Source organism: Passer montanus, unplaced genomic scaffold (genome assembly GCF_014805655.1).
Source record: "Passer montanus isolate IOZ18808 unplaced genomic scaffold, ASM1480565v1 scaffold10, whole genome shotgun sequence".
Lineage (NCBI taxonomy): Eukaryota > Metazoa > Chordata > Aves > Passeriformes > Passeridae > Passer > Passer montanus.
This window is the reverse complement of record NW_024356505.1, coordinates 1,374,808-1,393,150: the sequence shown is the minus strand read 5'-3', so window position 1 is coordinate 1,393,150 and position 18,343 is coordinate 1,374,808. Positions and strand designations below refer to the sequence as shown.

Genomic DNA, 18,343 nt, shown 5'->3' with positions numbered 1-18,343 from the left:
ATTCATTCTGGACATGCTGGCTGTGCGGGAGAAGAGTAACTGGCTGCTAACCCAGGAAGGAGAAACTTTCAAATTTCTAACTGTGCCATGTTGAAATAGTAGGATTTAAAAGTCAATTTCCTATAGTTTCAAGTCCCTTCTTAATTTTCTTCTTCCAAAGACCCACATGATTAACTTTGTGCATATGAATATTATTCATCTGTGCAGGACATATCCAAAACCACAGACCCTCACATCAGTTTGGGGAAGTGTTCAGTATTGTTCAGTACCCAAGTGTTTCTATGATAGTGTAAAAATTACTCCAATATATATAATTCTACTAGTTTCTCCTCACCAAATGTCCACCATAACTATTTTTGATTAACTGCAAGGCCATTGGTTTGGGAACAACTTTGGATAAGATGCTAGCCATAGTCTGGGCTTGGTAAAATTTATTATTAGGGCATTTTTACAATTCCATTGTAAAATCTGAACATTTTATGTTCAAAACAAACAAAGAATTCATGGCTTTGAAAGGGGACACCTGAATTTGAATGTCTGAAGAAGAAAATGGACCACATGTCCCTATGGACCACAAAGCCATGAGCAAGGCTCAAGGAACCTAAAGTCTTGTCATCCCCTAAAAATGACATAATGTTGTGTTGAGAGCACTGTTTAGTCATTGATCTGCTTCTTCATTTTCTAGAGAAAACTTAGTGGCCCATTTAAGAGCTGATGCAAAGCACATGAAGATTTATTCATCAAATCCTTTCATGGCAAGCATGGAACAACAAAGCTATATGTTAGGCTATTTGTTCCAGCTACATGGTCAACAGGACATTTTATGTCAAACTCTGTAAAACCAGCGCAAAATTCACCTAAGTAACTCTAGAGTTTGCCTCAAGGCCCTGATGTAGATTTAGTACCTGGACACCACTCAAAATTTGAAACTTCTAGGATATGGGGGATTTTGGTGATCAAATTCTGCCAGATTGACAGTGTATAGCAAAGAGAACAAGCAGAGAGGGAGGGTGCTGGTTTAATCATGATGACACAAAAATCCAGAGTGCATAGGGTTAAAAAAGATTGAGCTGCCTCTCCTCACACATAAGCGTTCTGATTGAAGCTGGGTAAAAAGCTTAATGTTCAGAGTTTCTTTATCAAACACAAATTTGATAAGTTATTTGAAAGGAAGTACCTCAAAATGATACATCCAAAGAACGTACGTATCCTGGTGTGCAAGAGCATACAGAAAGGAAGCCAAGATTTCATTTAAGGCTCAAAATACAGTATTGCTCCTAGCTGAGTATCATAAAGGTACAACACCACGTCAGCACAAAGGAAATAATTTCTGGTTTAGCTACAAAGATAATACCACATAAAAGGAAAGATTTTAATGCTGGATGGTTGTTTATATTACTCCCCCACCAATGCAAAAACAAGACCTCATTACTCTCAGAATTGAGGTATGAACAAAAAAAAAATCCTTCTGTATTGGAAGTGCTTTGTAATAAGTAGAAATGATAAGCTGAAGAAACGTTTGCTTTCACAATTAACTTTTTTTGGTTGTTATGCTGAATCTAATAGCTTTGCATTATCCCCCAAGAATATCTCTGAAAGAAGAATAGCTGCAATATATTGTGTTAGTTTAATAATATTAAATGATTAATGTAATACATTTGCTGGTGGTATAATGCACATTGTTCTTTCAGTATGTGTAGCAGTTATACAGTAATAACACAAGTACATAGCCTTGACTTAAAAAATTTAGATACATCTGTTTCTAAGCACCTAGTTTGACACATTTTTAGTAGATTAATTTTCAGAGCCCAACAATTTTTAAAATTCAGGATTGGGGATCAAGTCAAAGGTCTCTTAAAAAAGGGCTTAAGCAGCAAGAAGATTAAAATTTTGAATACTATTCAACAGGGCATTTGATGAGGTTTTTTTTGGTAGTAGTTTAATAGCAGGGAACTATATAAAAAAAAGCAATATTAGCTCATATTTTGCAGATATTTGCTGGATAATCTTTCCCAAACAATGGTAACTGCTTCTCTCAGAACAGGAGAAGCAGCTTGCCTGCCCCAGTGCTCATAATTTATTATAGCGATCATAAAAAATGTAGCTGCTTGTTATGGTAATTGTGACACAGCTATTAATGCAATAAAACCTTTCCAAAAGTTATTGTTCCACAGTGAAGTGTTCTCAGTGGATCTCTTGAAACAAAGATGTGCCATTTGAGCTGACAGGGCTTCAATAAAACATGAAAAAGCAGTTATACCTTCCAAATAAGAACTGTAATAAAAAAATATAACCTTTATTTCTGCTAAAGTCAGTTAACTAAAGGAAACTTTCATATCCATAATTTTTCCTATAATTTTTCACTGAATGTTTCAGCCACTCCAGTAAGAAAAAATTATTAGGCCTTGTTCTGTAGCTTCTCTAAAATTCTTGCAGTTTTACATCAGGAGAGTAAAAAACATGCAACAAATATATCCTGCCTGTTAAATCTTATCAACAAATTTTCTTTAATTTTCCAAAAATGTGTTGTTCAAGTATTTTTCCTTCATGTAGGAAATACATACAGAGGCTTCCTCTGTTTTTCAGGAGACTCCAAAGCCAGTTTCAACCCTCAGTTTGTTTCTCTGACATTACATCTCTACTCAAATGTTCACTTCTCTGAGTGGGGAGAGGCATGCAAAACCCTGCTTAGGATTTTACAAAATCAGCTCGTTTCAATTCTTTATGTTTATTTCCCTTTTTGTGACATCAGAGCACTCATTCTTTTTCACCAATGGCTGAACTGTGAAATTTAAATAATTTCAAACCTTAATAAAAATAATTACCAATAGTTCCTTGCATCTAATGATGTCAAAATTCATTATAAGCTGTACATTTTTCTTATAGAGGAAGTAAATCAAGTTTCAGCCAAGTATTGAGCTACATCTTTAGCTGGAGGAAATTGAAAGACTTCTTTCAATGTGATAGATTTCCAGAGATTTTCATCAGTTGAAGACAGGACTTTGGATTCAGATAAGACATGGTGAGTCACTGCTTGACTTGCACACTGCATCATCCAAGAATTCTTTATTAGATGAAGCCCACCTTGACTGGACATTTAAAATTGCAAGAATGACAACACTGTTGCAATATTTCAGAGTGATCCTTCTCACCTTATCCCCATAAAGTGTTTCAATCACTCTCTAAAACTGTTGCTCAGACAACACTGACCTGGCTCAGAATTACAGTCTGGCAAGTATCCTTTTAATTTATACCAACAAGAACTAGAAGCAATCATAATATTAAAGCAGGTTACATTTTGCATTTGTGGAAAGCAATAACTAAGTGGAGTCCTACTAAGTTGTTTGTGTCCTTTCCTTTTCCCTTGATGTGACATTAAGTACAAACTTTTGTACAAGTTTGGGAATTACCTCTAAAGATATCTGTCTAAAGAAAGGTTGTTAAATTTACATTTTGACACCTAAATAAATTATGCAACTCAAAACCACTCAGACTCCAGCAACTCTGAAAGAGGAAAGTAATTTATCTTTCAGATGAGAAGCAAATTCAGGTCCTAATCATTTATGATTGTTAATGATCCTGAGCACAGTAAAATTTTATAAATTTTATAAAGTTTATTTTAAAGCTATATGCCAGAACTATTAATCTTTTTGTGTACTTTCTGCTTGCCTGAGATTTTCTGGTAGTTTCAACTGAAAATATTTTTCATAAGTTACAACCCGATTTTGAAAACCTGATGTATATGTATCCAAAAGTAGTCTCACTGATTTGATTTTAAGCTACTCTCATGTCAGATGTTTACAAGAACACACTTGGGGCATCACCATCCTAAAGCTTTTTACAGTTCTGCCATATGTTTCTAATTATAAGCACCTTCCTAAATAAGAAAGGACCATACACCTCAAAGCATCCTATGGCTGCTATTACACTGAAATGACAGAGAGTAGTACAAACAGACATCAGGTTTTCTTGGGCTGTGTGTTGAGATGCTTATCATATGTAAACTGCTAAACAATAACAGATATTTTCAGAAAGAGGTATTCCTTATAATGTTGAGTAGTGTTTGAGTCAGTGGAAAGTTTTTTTCCTATAGAGGGAAAAGGTTTTTAACAAATATGCAAGTCTTTTTCTCACATTCAAGCTATGTTTTGTTGCACAAAATGTGTATCATGACTGAACTGTTATGAAGTTTTTTAGCTGCATTTTAGGAAACTTCAATGATAACATCATTGACTACTCACAGAAAGTTCACTTCTCTAAACACTTCTGATGTGTGGCATTTTACATAATTAAATTGTCTTGGTTGTAGTGTAATTAACTTGTCTTGATTTTAATTAGATTTCCTTAATTTTTTTTTTTAATTACTTGCAACCCGAGGAAAGCCTCATTGTGAACATCCATCTGAAAACCCTGATGTGTTTAATAACACAAGGTAAAAAAAATATCTGTCATGGAAGATCTCATCAAATTATATTTGCAGGCATTCTTATATCTTTCAGAAAGGTTAATATCAAGCAGCTTACCTTGTCATCCAATTTCCGTGCACTGAATGAAAGTTCAACGTAGTCATCGTTGCCAGACAATTCCTCAGCGATCACCTAAATGGAAAGCTACATTTGAGTTGTGCATGGTGTAATGGAAGGGAAGAACTATGCCATTTTTCAGTGTGTGAAGACTGCAGACCCCGCTTAGGAAACTGAAGTGTGGAACAAGTTAATGTGTTTCTCTTTGCCGTCAGGCAGGCCATCACCTTGGTCAGCCCACAAACCTGAATCACTTTGTGTTATGCAACTATGCCTGTCAAAGGGCAGACACCCACATCCACCAGGGATCCCTTTCCTCTGACCAAGTGCTCCTCCTCAGAGTGGAAAACAGAATTCCACAATCTCACAGTATCCAAGAGGACAAAAATGCTCTACAAGGGTTGTATTACTCAGGTCTAAAGACCAATTATTTTTATGCCACTTCAGCATCATTTGGCAAGATAAATGAAAAAAGGAGTGAAGTCACCTGGCATTAGCTGCTGTGAAAGATACATTTACAGCAGGAGACCTCTCCTGAAATAGCTTTTCTGCAATAGCCACATTGGCAAAACAATTTACCATGGATGGAGTCAGAAGCAAGTAATCCTAAAATAATATTGTGTGATTCTTTTAGATGATGTAGGCTACATCAGTAATGATGCCAGTCACTGTGCTGTGCAACGTTATAAAAAAACCAACTAAACCAGCTTCCTAAGTAAGCCATTAAAATACCTCATATCTGTGCTATGATGCCCGACGTCTGGGAAGAATGATGAACTCCATGATATCAGAAACTCCATGATATCAGAACTCCATGATATCAGAAAGCTAATTAATTAATTTATCATACTATATTATACTATAACTATACTACAAAGAATACTTACTTCTAACTGAAAAACTTGTGACTGTCTACAGACCAAGCAGTTTACAGCTTGGACCTGATAGGATAATTAACATAAACAATTCCACCAGAATCCAATCAAGAAATCACCTTGGGTAAACAATCTCCAGAATACATTCCACATGAGCACAAACACAGGAGCAGCAAATGAGATAAGAATTGTTTTGATCATTCTTTTCACTGCTTCTCTCACAGTTTCTCTCTGTTCAGAGGTCATGTGAATACCACAGCCTCAGGGGAAGAAGGCACTAACCAAACCTGGCATATTTCACAGAAAAATATTCTTTGAAAACAAACCACATTATATTCTATTTGACAGCTTTAAAAATTTTTCCCCATTGTAAATGTTCTCCCCGTGGATTAAATCTCCCAAAAGAACCTATTTCCTGGGTGTTCCATGTTCATGACCACACACATGGCAGCCATGCCAGCTTCCCAGATAGGCTCTGGTGTCTCCATCACTTGAAGTCCTTGAGGAGCTGCTGGGAAAACCCAAAAATTTGCCAAACTGGCTTGACAGCAGCTACTGACTGCACCCCAAAACATCAACCCATCAGAGGTGCATATTGGGTGCCATATGCATCTTGTAAACCTATGTCAGAAAGGGCAGCAGCTGCCAGAGGCAATGACACCCTAAAGAAGATCCAGGGGGAGGCATGGAGAAGGCCATGCTGTGGGGACACAGCTGGAGATTCACTCTCAGAAGGAAGTGCTCCGTGCTGGAGGAGGCACCTCTGTGTACACCCTCAGGTAAGACTCATTCTGGAGCAGAGATTCCCCTGAAGGGTGTATGTAAGTCCAGAGCAGAACTAAGAAAGAAACCTCAAAGAGCAGCAAAAACATCACTATTTTTTGATCCTGACCTGTGTCACACAACACCTCATCAAAGGGACTGAGCACAACATGAAATGAAGGCAAAGGGAGTGAAGACTATGAAGGAGGCAGGAGAGGTGTCAGAAGTGGAGTACAGGAGAGGGGCAGAAAAAGTATTTTCTCTAAGAGTTTTTTTTTTTTCCTATTTGTTTCTCAGTAGTTAAAAGTTTACTTTGATTGGCAATTCATTAAATTAAATAAAATTCCCTGAGTTGAGACTATTCTGGCTGTGACACCTCCCAGAGTGAGATGTGGTGTTTCTCCAAATAAAATATTCACATGTAGCCAGACAGGGGCACAGATGTTTAACTGGGCATTAAAGTACCATCAAATAGGCACAGATGTGGTGTGTCACATCTTCCAGGCAAACATCAGCTTGCTGATGAAATTTGACCCATGGAGTCTGACACATTTCTCTTTCACGTAGTCTGATGGTTTACAAGATCTGGTTAAGCTGTGTGTGACCAACAGTGCTCTGGGATTTGCACACCAAATTTCACAAGTATTTTAACTGAAAAGAATGAACCTGCTCTTGTAAAGGTTTACAGACTTGCAGCTGGAGAAGCAGAAAAATGTTCTGTTTGCTTCCCACAGCCATATTATAAAATTGTGTGGAGACATTACACAGTCAAAAGGCTAATAAATTCCAGCAAAACTTGCTAAGAGAGGAACTTTCAAAATACTATGACAAACTCACAACTCACTACACTGAATGAGTTAGGAAACTAGTATTTCTTACTTCCATATTTTACAGACACCTGGTATGTCCCTAGGTCCAGAAATAATGATCATTAATCAGTTTTTAACTATTCTGTTGAAACAAAAAACTTTTCACACAGTATTTCTTTCTCTGGGTTCAGTTTTCTCCCGTTCAAGTCAACTTGCTCTTTAGAACTGCTGGACAGAAGCCAAAACACGTAAATAAGGTCCATATTTCATGGTTATCATCCAGTGTGAGGCCAGCAGGGACTATTAACTCATTTTCTCTCATCTTCTGTTTATCACAGTGATTTAATTTTTGCCAGAACACCCCCCTAACAAGCCTAATAATTTTAGTTGTAATACAGTATTTGTGTTTTCACAAGACTAAACTACTTTGTGTTCCTCAAAGAAGAACAGAAGGGAGGTCCAGAACACCACAGGGATGGGTGAGATGAAGTATGCCCAGATCATCCCAGCAGGCAAACCATATGAAGTTATTTAGGGAGCAAAACTCTCTCCTGGTTCTATTCAGCCAGATGAGTGGGGAACTCCTTTCCAACCCCAGACCAAAACCAAGTTTATTGTATGCATTTAAGCAAATCAATGCCCAGCCAAGCATAAAGGAAGACATCTAAGAAATCAAACTCCCTGGGCTCTCAAGAAACTACCTCAGAATCTGCTGTCTCTTTTGCGGCTGAAGGCAGAAAAAAAAATACAAACAATCAAGCCAGAAGAAAACCATCTGGCAAATCACACATTAAGGAAAAAAATCCTTCTCAATCTGATGAGGCAACAGAGCAGATACCCCCAAAGCAAAGTATTATTATAGCCTTAATGCAGAGCTGCAAAAGTCACAAGCAGACAAGATTGATCTCCCAAGCAAGCCAGCATAGAGAAAGATGAAAGGGAGTTAATGTTCAAGATACACATGGGGTTATGACAACCCAGTCCTTAGTTGCATTACAACACATCTAAAACTCATCTCATCAAACTTTTTATTTTTACCTGAGAAATTGGAAAAAGCCCAAGGGAAAAGAAAGATGAGGTTCCTTTACATGTCAAAGCAGGTATAAATTAATTTCTGAAGGTTCTAGTCATTGAACTAAAAGTATTCAAACAGCAGAAGTTACTTGCTGTCATCCAAGTACCCTAAAAGTAGTTAATAGTAAGTATTGTGTCTTTTTTACAAATCATACATTATTTGTTGCCATTTCCTTAAAATAAGCATTTGTCAGAAACAGTGCAAATCATCAAATAAACAATTTAAATACATTTCTCAATCAAGGGTTGTTCTGGTGGCTTAGCAGGATGCTTTTAGAGAGAATTAGTCACTTTAGATATTTCTAAATAACAGGAAAACAAAAGCATATTTAAGACTGACTTACTGTTATAGATGACTTTCCTGCTGTGTTGCCATGTTTGAGTAAGGACTTGGAGAGCTTCCTCTGAGAAACAATCTGCAGGAAAATAAAAACAAAGGAAAAAATAATTAGAATCTGTAGTAAATACATGGTTTATTGTTATTTCAGTTTTATATTGCTTTCTTTCTGTTTTTTTGTGGGTTTTTTTTTCCTTTTGTATCAAGGTATTTTCTCAATCTATGATCAGAGTTAACACAGTAAGACCACAACCAACAAAAAAGGTCCCCAGGAAGCCTGCACAGGATTCAATGGAAGGACAAAAAAAAGCATTTGGGGTCAAGCAGAATGGGGAGAACACAATTCACTGCATTGAACAGAATAATGAGAAACACATAGATTTTCCTCAAGTATTGCAGTGACGGTGACAGAGGACAGAAGTAAGGTTTAACTGGTCTAAAAAGACCGTAAGAAGGGAGCTGTAAACAGCAAATCTACCAGAGATAGCCCCAAAACTCAACTCAGTAATTTTTATTGCCAACTGAAGTCCATTTAAAATGAGAAAGAATTTATTTTACCTAAAAATATCAGCAATTCTAAATTCAGGGCAAAAGCAAGCAAGCTATCCCGTATTTCAGATCCAAAATTGTCTCCTTTGCTTACCAGACCTCCCCTAGAACTCAACATTATAAATGAACTTGGTCATTAACCAAATTGTAAATACACTTCAAATAAATGGCATCAGAGGGACACTGACACTGATATGGCTCTGCCATATCAACAATAACTAGCATCCCCTTACAATTTTGAAACACTTAAAACCAGACAAGTAAAAGTATTAGAAAAGGAAGAAACCTTACAATAATGCAGAACTGCCAAGCTACAGTGATGTTCCAGTGTATTACTCACTAGTAAAGCTAATGCTAAATCAATTTATTTATTTAATAAGTGGAAAACTTCAAAATGTAGACAGATGTAAAGGTAATTCAAAACACTTCTTATAAGTCACAGTATTATTTGTGATCTGACAAAACTGTAGTACAGCTGTGCTGTGCAGATAGTGAGCAAAAGATTGTATCTTGAGAAAAACCTTAACTTCTTGAATGTGGCTTTTATTCTAGAAATAGTCCTTTCCACCTTTCCCCATCCAACAGTACATGGACAACTTCTTCCAGACAGCTGATCTAAATGTTCCACAAATAGACATCATTGGCAAATATGCCAAAATATTAGTTGCAAAAGAAAGGCAGTCACCAAGTGAAAAGGAAAATTCCAGACCCTCCATGAGAGTCCTGGAATCATACAAACGTCAGCAATAAACCACAAAAGTAGGTAACGGCCAGAGCTGAAATGTTCTGAGTAATGCAAAGTCGCAGCCAGACAAAAAATGTGCTGTGAGACAGGAGTGAATAGCCTGCACATTTTAACTTAACATCAGTGGGGGGGAAACATGTTTGTACAGCCCATCAATTTGCTGAATTGAACTGAAAATCAAAAGCTGTACCTCAGATTATCCTCAGCTACAGTTGTAATAGAAGAAGCAAGACAGAAGCAAGTTTTAAACAGGCTTTAAATGTGAGATGGGAGAACCGCCAAATGACAGAACAGCACATCTGGAATCACTGTGACCAGCTTCTTGTTCCTATTGCAGCTATACCTGACAGGGGTGTGTCTTACCAGTTCTTAAAGAACTTAAAGGGAAAAACTCTTCTCTGGAAATTTATGGTATTCATTATCCTTATGTAAATATATTTTCCTAACAGCTAATCTGATTCTATGCAGTTTAAGTCTATTATTTTTATTCTCTGCAGTTTAAGTTGATTATTTCTATAAAATGCACCGTGAATAGGTAAAACAATCCTTTCCCCCTTTTCCTTGTATTCCTGTGCAATCCTTGTATTTGAAGACTATTACCAACTCCCTACAGTGTTCTTTATTACATAACCTGAGTTTGTCTTATCTTTCCTTCTTGACCAAGTTTCCTAGCTCTCAAACCATTCTCTCTACTCTCTGATGATCCTTCATGGACTGGCTCATAAACACTCTTAGAATAATGCTCAAAATTTGGCATAATAGCTCTGGTCCTTCCCCTGAGAAGCAAGAAGAGCTTCGCATTGCAAGGCTGATACACTGCAGAATTACATTTGCCTTATTTTAAGAACACCATGATACTGTTAACTAATGCTCATAATAGGACCATTTCAGATTGCCAGCTGCAGTTTTGCAGCTGGCTATTACTTAAATGAATAATTTAACACTCCTTTTAGGACTGCCTTCCATAACATTGTCTGTTGCCATCATCTCACTCAATTTTCCAAACTAACTTTTGAATTTCAGCTCTAGTGTTGGTCAGTAGCAACAGCACACAGGACTACAAGTAAGATGACAATATTACTAGCAGCTCTTTTTCTTCCTTAGAATCTCAGAAATACTGTTTGCAGTGATCTTTTAAGTCATCCCTACATTTGTCTTCTTGCTAGCTAAACAGGTTCAAGTACAAATCATTGCGCTCCTGTGAACTGTGAGGTGCAATTCAAAAAATCTTGTTTGAGATTCTCATACAGGAGGTAATACAGAAATATGACAGATTATTCTTAAAATATAATTAAACTATGGGATCTGTACCAGCCAGATAATGAATTATGGCAGCTGATGAGCAGAGCCCATTTATCTCCATGGCCAAAGATGCTCAGGCAACTTTGTAAAATACATTAACCTTTTCCACTGAAAGCTGTGAGTATTGTCCACCAGAAACCTTTTCAGACTTCTTACACATACATAGCCATGGTATGAGATAGAACTTGGGTGGGAACCTGTCCTAGAGTAGCCTCTTTAGAGGCAGCAGGACTTCTTCCCTTCAGTCACCCAAACTTTTCTAGCTCCCTTTGCTGCTTTCTAAAGGGTCACAGCTTTCACGAGGCATTGCACAGCTTAGGAGCTCCTGCGCAGGTGGCAGATAGACATCTCTAAGTTCCAGAAAGGATAATTTATTCTGACATGCTCATTAGTAGGCTGCATTAATGACACTCACTCTCAAAGCCAGAAGCATCGTTCTGACACAGTAAGCACTCTGCATATGTAAATATGTGTATTTGGGTGCAAGTGTTTACCAGTTGTTAATTAAGTGGCCACTAAAACCAATCCTCCATCTGGCAACAATGTGCCAACGTCATTGCCTTAAATTGTAATTGTAATTGCAATAACCGTAAAGGAGTCTGTTTTCCATAGCAGTAATTTGACTTTTTTCTTCATGCACTGTACAAAATAGGTCTCACTGGTTTAAAGAACTACTTCTATGGAACCTGCCATCAATTACCTATCATATTTTTGTTATTGTCTCAATGCAAATCTTCTTCTGAACATTATTATATGAAGCATTTGCTGACCTGATTTTCAGACAGCAAGTCCTAAACAATGATAACTTGAGGGACTAGCACGCATTAGTCTTAGTTCAGAGTTACAGAGACAGCTGAGCTGGCAAAATGTCTTACAAGAAGGTAATTGACTACAGGTCTTTCATTTGTCAGGAGTCTTTGGCTTGACTCCGACTTCAAAACCTTGCAATTTAAAACTTCTGCTTCAGAGAAAAAAAGGGTTTTTCCAAAACTGATGTGAAGAACTGCAGAAAGTAAATGTCTCTCTTCTTTCTAGAACACAAATAACAGAACACAGTTCAGCCCTAGAAAACCTCATTACATTTCAAGAACATGTATTTTTACAAACATTTTATTAGAAGCATGACCTACCAGTCAGCAAATGGATGTAGAAAACCATCCTTGTTCACACCGGAATAGAGTTAATTTTTTTCTTAGTAGCTGGTACTTAATGCTGTGTTTCAGATTTAGCATGAGAATAATGCTGGTGACACCCTGATCTTGTGGTTGTTACTAAGTAGCGCTTACTCCATATCAAGGACATTTCAGTTTCCCATGCTCTGCCAGAGAGGAAGTGCACAAAAAGCAAGGAGGGAAGATGGCCAGGATGGCTGACTGAACTAGCAAAAAAGATATTTCATAGCATAGACTGCCATGCTCAGTATATAAACTGGGGAGAGTTGGCTGAGAGCTGCTGATTGCTGCTCGGAGCTGGGCTGGGCATCTGTCAACAGGTGGAAGTGATTGTACTATGCATCACTTCTTTCTCTTGGGTTTCATTTTATTCTTTCTCTCTCCTTTTCATTACAGCTGTTGTTATAATAACAATAACAATTTTTAAAAAAATTATTAAACTGTTTTTATCTCAAGCCATGAAGTTAACCGTTTCTTTCTGATTCTCCTCCCCACTGTGGCAGACACAGGGCAAACGGGGTGTAAGCAAGAAGCTGCATGGTGCTTTAGTTGCCAGCTGGGGTTCAACAACAACAACCCTTTTTAGTGCTCATTGGGGGGGTTCATTCAAGGGTCACACCTCAGAGGTATAAAAGGTGAGACTTAGAGAAGTGAAGTCAAGTTCATTTTCAGCTACATACAAACTATTACCCAGTTGTGGCCTAAGAGCACCACATGTCCAGTAAAAATGTCATACTAATATGTTTGCACAAGGTAGAAATAAGAATGTAAAAGCCACTGCTCTGTTTCTGAGAGGGAGCATATGCACATAAAGTTACTCCTATTTAACAGATATTCAATCATCTCAAGAGAACATCATCTCAGCTAGATTTCTGGTCTGAAGTGATAAGGGATGTCAGCCCTGTGGTAAGATGGGAGTGAGAAATTCCCTTGAAGATGATCTTTTCCTTATTACATACAAGCCCTTATAGGTTAAGAATAAATGCTCAATATTGTTGTAGAGAAATCTGGACTTATATCTGCATTTGATCCTATTTCCAATATAAAATAGCTAAAAGAGGCTTTGCACTTTTTTTTTCTTCATTATTTTAAAAGTATGAACAGATGCAAGACTCCAGATAAAAGCACCAAGGCGCTGACACCAGCTGTGTACCAAGCATTGCTCAGCAATCACTCAGAGACAAGGACTCTGATGAAGGTTTCCTCTCTTTCCTCTCTCCTGTGCCTGAGTCGTGACTAATCAGCACTGTGTAAGATGAGCTGTGAAATATAATGACTTGTTTTACCTGGCTTGTTTAAGAAACTTTTAAAATGTCTTTCTCTAGGTGGTCCTTTTAAAAAAAAATATAGGGATAATTTTCAATAATATCATACAGAATTCCCAATATTCATAAATCAAGTGAACAACAAGTTTTCAATATGTCTTTTAAAGCAAGTTATTTCAACAGGATTGATTCAGCTTTGCAAGGTGCCACCCTGAGCCAGAGGTCAAGTGTCTCAAATTCTTTATTTGGACTGTCCTCTTCTGCACATTGGACTTTCTTACAGGAATCCCAAATTTAGTTATTTACACAGAGAGATTAAGCACAAATTTCTCTCAATCACAACAGTACACAATTTAAAGAAGTCTTTGTATCTCTTCCTTGCTAACAGGGATAGCCAGAGAAATATCTTTTATTTCCAAGCACCTCTGTGTTAATTCTTCTCCTAGATGTGTTATTCCAGCTATATGTACTTTCTTAGTTACTCAACTTTCTTCTAGCCAACCAAACTCTTTTCAGGACTGCAAAGAGCACCTAGTCACAATTTAGTAGCATTTTTTCCTTTATCCAAATGTCTTTTTCATAGACTGAAACTTCATGATCAAACATATTTAAAGTGCAGAGCCCTTGGTGGTAAACACACTTCAAGCATGGAAAAACAATTTCCCACCAAACAGCAGTGGTACATACAGAAACAGTGTTTTTCTTACAGCATCCTCTAGAACCATGTTGATATATCAAGGAAAGAAAAGAAGCAATCGTACTCTTTCAAAAAAACATCTTGAATCTTGCACCAACCCTTGTGTTGCGGTTTAACCCCAGCCAGCAGCCAAGCCCCACACAGTCACTGCTTTACTCCACCCCAGTGAGATATAAGAGAGAATCAGAAGAGTAAAAGTGATAAAAACTCACAGGTTGAGACAATAGCAGTTTAATAGGTAACTATTAAAACTACCAACTGCTATCTTGTCAACTTTGAGTGGTGATTTTAACATATACAATCAAACTAACTTGACTGTATTCACAAAATCCTTTTAATCCTAGATGAACAGCAAAAGAAGCATTCTGTGGTACATAACACTTGAGACATAATCATATCAAAAGTATTTGCCAGTTATGCTCCATGCTCTCTTAAGCTCTTCCCTTTTAGTATAAAAGTACAACCTTTAAAGCACCTTTTTCACTGCTAAAAAGTGTCCCAAATGAAGGACAGCGATACTTTCATGATATTGCTGTAAGCGGAATGATGCAACCAGAGTGGCTAGACAAACAACTGAAGATTTAACATTTGTAAAATACATTCTGAAGCTTGTAAATTAAAATATTAGTCCGTTCAAGTCAGATACTGTAAGGCTCTAAACACCCACAAATACAATGTCAGACCAATTTTAATAATAATATCATGAATACAGTTTAATAATACAATGACCAGTTTTAAGCACAGACAGCAGAAGTATCTCTGCCTTACAGTGTAAGACCTCTCTCCTTCTTCACACATTCCTCTTCAGCCTGGCTTGTGACAAAGCAAGGTTTATACAACTCTGATGTGCTTGTGTTTATCTTGCCATCTATCCCCAGCTGTTTTTGAATCTACCAAATAGTTTTCCTGAATGGCAGCACACAGTTGCAGTGCACCAAGCATGCTACATTTCAACACGAAGAGAGACCAGACATTATGTAAATGTCAGAAACTGTATTCCACTCTTATGGAAAAAAAGTTTTGGGGAATGGGTCACAGATACTGAGAAATCCCTTCAAGTCATCAAGTTCAGAGTATAGATCCACAGAGAAAAAAGTTTCATTCTAACCGCTCACAGAATTCTTGTTCTTTCATAGAACCAGTTTTAGTGCTATAATCATCCTGTCTGTACATATGATTCTTTTTGCACCATGCTCATCACTCTTCAAGATTTCTTTTGTTTGCTACCGTATTGTACAGCTCAGAGTCTATTTACAGCTGAATTATACCTCTCCCTGTCTTTGTTAAAGCCTGTAGCTGAAAATAGTCAATCAAAACAGTACACTGAGAAAAAGAGATATGCCTATCACAAGAGGCATAATGTTATTACAGGAAATATCTTATCAATAGCTTAAGAGGTCTTTGAATTTAATTAGTGTGTAGAGTAGCAGCCCTTTTAGAATTAGTCACAATAATATCTCATTATAATAGCAAAGTAAATTTAAATTACTCTTCTAAAGACTGCTACAGTAATTCATACAAAAAGATAAAGCATGTGAAAACAAAGCAGTACAAACTGTACAAGAAATTCTATTAACTATGGCGAGATTCATCTAGAAAATCTTACAGCTTCAGAGATCATGCTGCAATGGTAAACCAAGAGTTTCCTGGGGATAACTTAGCTTCTGAAAGGGTTGGGCAATGTTAGGAAGAGTGCTGCAATCATTATTTGCTTCTGCTCTGAGTCAGTGCTGGTAGAAAATGACATTCACATCTAATAAAGTACATTATTCATCCCACTAATGAATTGAGCAACTTCATTTGGAGGAGATCAAAGGCCAAGTATTAAAAGGTACCTAGATACCTAAGGAGGCCCACAGATATCTAATGAGATTTAGGAATTCAAATACCTTGAAAAAAGCTGGTCATAAGTTTTTTGCACCACAGAAGCAGTCAACAGTCTATTAAACAAATATTCTCACGCAAACTGTTTCAGTTTAATTAATTCAGGTGCAATCATGACTCTTTTAGCCTTTCTCTAATTCAAGAGCAAGGGGATTTGCAATGGCTGAAATTGAACTAATAATTAGTCAGCTTTTTCAAGTGCATAATCTGCTAATGGCATATATTATGAAAAACACATGATAAACAATTATATTCATTACTGAGAAGGAAGACTTTCAATCCAATTTGTACACAAATGTGTGTATGGGTAATATTAAATATCAGAATAATCCTTGAAAATGTTCTTCACACTAAAAGATTTACATCTCTGCAGCTTTCTTCTGCTACTAGTTAAGCAAATAAGGGAGCAAAAATATTTTAACAGTTCTATGAATTGAAAGAAACTAAACAAGGGAAAAAAATCCCAAATTTGAAAATAGCAAAAACCAGCCACAGTAAGTAATGGAAGAAAAGCCACAAAGGCTATTCCCATAAAATATGTCACAGAGACTAACCCAAACCACAGAGCTGGGGTGGCTCACAGCATTTAAGAAATCAAAACTTCACTGGTTCCCATAATTTAATGATGTTGCATGCACAGCTGAGCAGTAATTAAGAAAGACTTGGAAATCTTTGTTTCATTCTCATCAGACAATGGTTATTCATTGAAATAGTTGTGAGCTCTTAAAGAACAGACTAAAATTTCTGGGTGAAACTTCAGAGAAAAAAAGTCTTTCTAGGCCACCTCCCTGATAATTACTGAGCTTTAAAAGCTCATGACATATGAAGGCACTAACAAATAAACAGAACAGGACTTGGATTTGGGGTTTTGCTGTCCATTTTAGGTTCATTTTCAACAGCAGCCCTCACAGGTCTGTGCTGTGCATTGGTACTTGGAAAGGGGTGTATAACACACCAGAGATTGGTGACTGCTGAGCAGGGCAGGCACAGCATCAGCACTGTCTCTCAACATTTCCCCCCTCATCAAGGAGCTGAGGGTGGGCAAGATCCTGGGAGGCCAAGTCACAAAAAAAAAATCAAATCCCAAACCATGCACCCCAGACAAGGTCAAACCACCACACTATCCCAGCTGAAAACCACGAAAATCAGATTGTTAAATTTCTGACTGTGCTTTTCCATCTAATATTTTTTCCTGTTGCTTTTTTTAATGTACATAAACCCCCGACCCATTAAACAAAAGTCAATTTATCTACTGACACTCAGTTACAGATTTTGTGAGCAACCAATAAGCAACAGAATTCAAAACCCTCAGTGACTAGGTGAGGATTGAGCTGGAAATGATTAGTCTAGGTGAGTGGACTCAACACTTTACCTAGGCACAGGGAAGGGAAAGAGAAAAACAAAGAGGAATGAGTGAAGAATCTACTCTCCGAAGTTACAGACATCTGTAAAACCATGACAAGGCATGAACTGATTGATAGCATCTAAAGCACCTGTAAGAAAGCAAGAGGTCACCCTTATGGAGTGGTGGCCCAAGATGGCAATTAAAATATTACTGGTTCTGATTTCACTGCTTATCCACAGAGCTGCGGATGGGTGCCTCTGCTTGCCAGTGCCTAAGCAAAGAACAGCAACTATTTAGGGTGAATCAAAGAGTTAGAAGATTAGTGGGCAGATGCACAGCCTGATGGAACATTCCAAGCCATTTCTGCTGAAGCAGAAAGCACAATGCCAAACCACTGCTCTACCCCAACACTCTCACTCCAAACAATGAGAGCTGTCATTTACAGCAGCAGCTCAAGAAGGCTGATATTATTGCCTTCCTCCCTAAGCAAGACCAGCTAAAACTAAGCCATACCTGCTCTAGTTATTTTTACTTTGCAAATTCAGACTTTCTTTTGCCACTTGAAGGCTACTAAAAGTAATGGCATATAGTAGTGAGGATTCACTATGCCTCTGCTTACACACAGGAAGCCACTGCTATTGTGAGGGTGCCAAATATTGGGACAAAGCCCAGAGATGCTTTGATAACTCCATCCTTGGAGACATTCAAGACTGGACTGGAGAAGCCCCTGAGCAATCTGCTCGAATCTATTTTCAACAGCAGATTGAACTGGAGACTCCAGGAATCCTTCCTCACTTAAATCACTTTATGATATGAACAGGAAGAGCACACACTCACAAATGTCTATGCCACTTCCTTGTGTGGTACTTCAGGTAAACATGATGCTATTGTTTTGTCTGGAAGGGAAACTTTTGAGTGTGATGGACAAAACAAATCACTTTGAGGAAAAGGCTCTATTTAGCACTTTGAAGTTTATGTAATTACACTCAGGTATCTACCCACAA

The 18,343-nt window shown here is 37.5% G+C and overlaps 1 protein-coding gene across 2 annotated transcripts in view; it reads right to left on the bottom strand.

Moving 5' to 3' along the window:
• Positions 1–18,343, bottom strand: part of CPNE4 (copine 4) — a 225,344-nt gene that overhangs the window by 89,308 nt on the left and 117,693 nt on the right. For both annotated transcript variants that reach the window (XM_039707996.1, XM_039708004.1), the window contains 2 exons: positions 8,388–8,459; positions 4,524–4,598 (listed from right to left, as the gene is read on the bottom strand). In XM_039707996.1, coding sequence (XP_039563930.1) covers positions 4,524–4,598; positions 8,388–8,459 — 147 coding nt within the window. The remainder of the gene's footprint in view (positions 1–4,523; positions 4,599–8,387; positions 8,460–18,343) is intronic.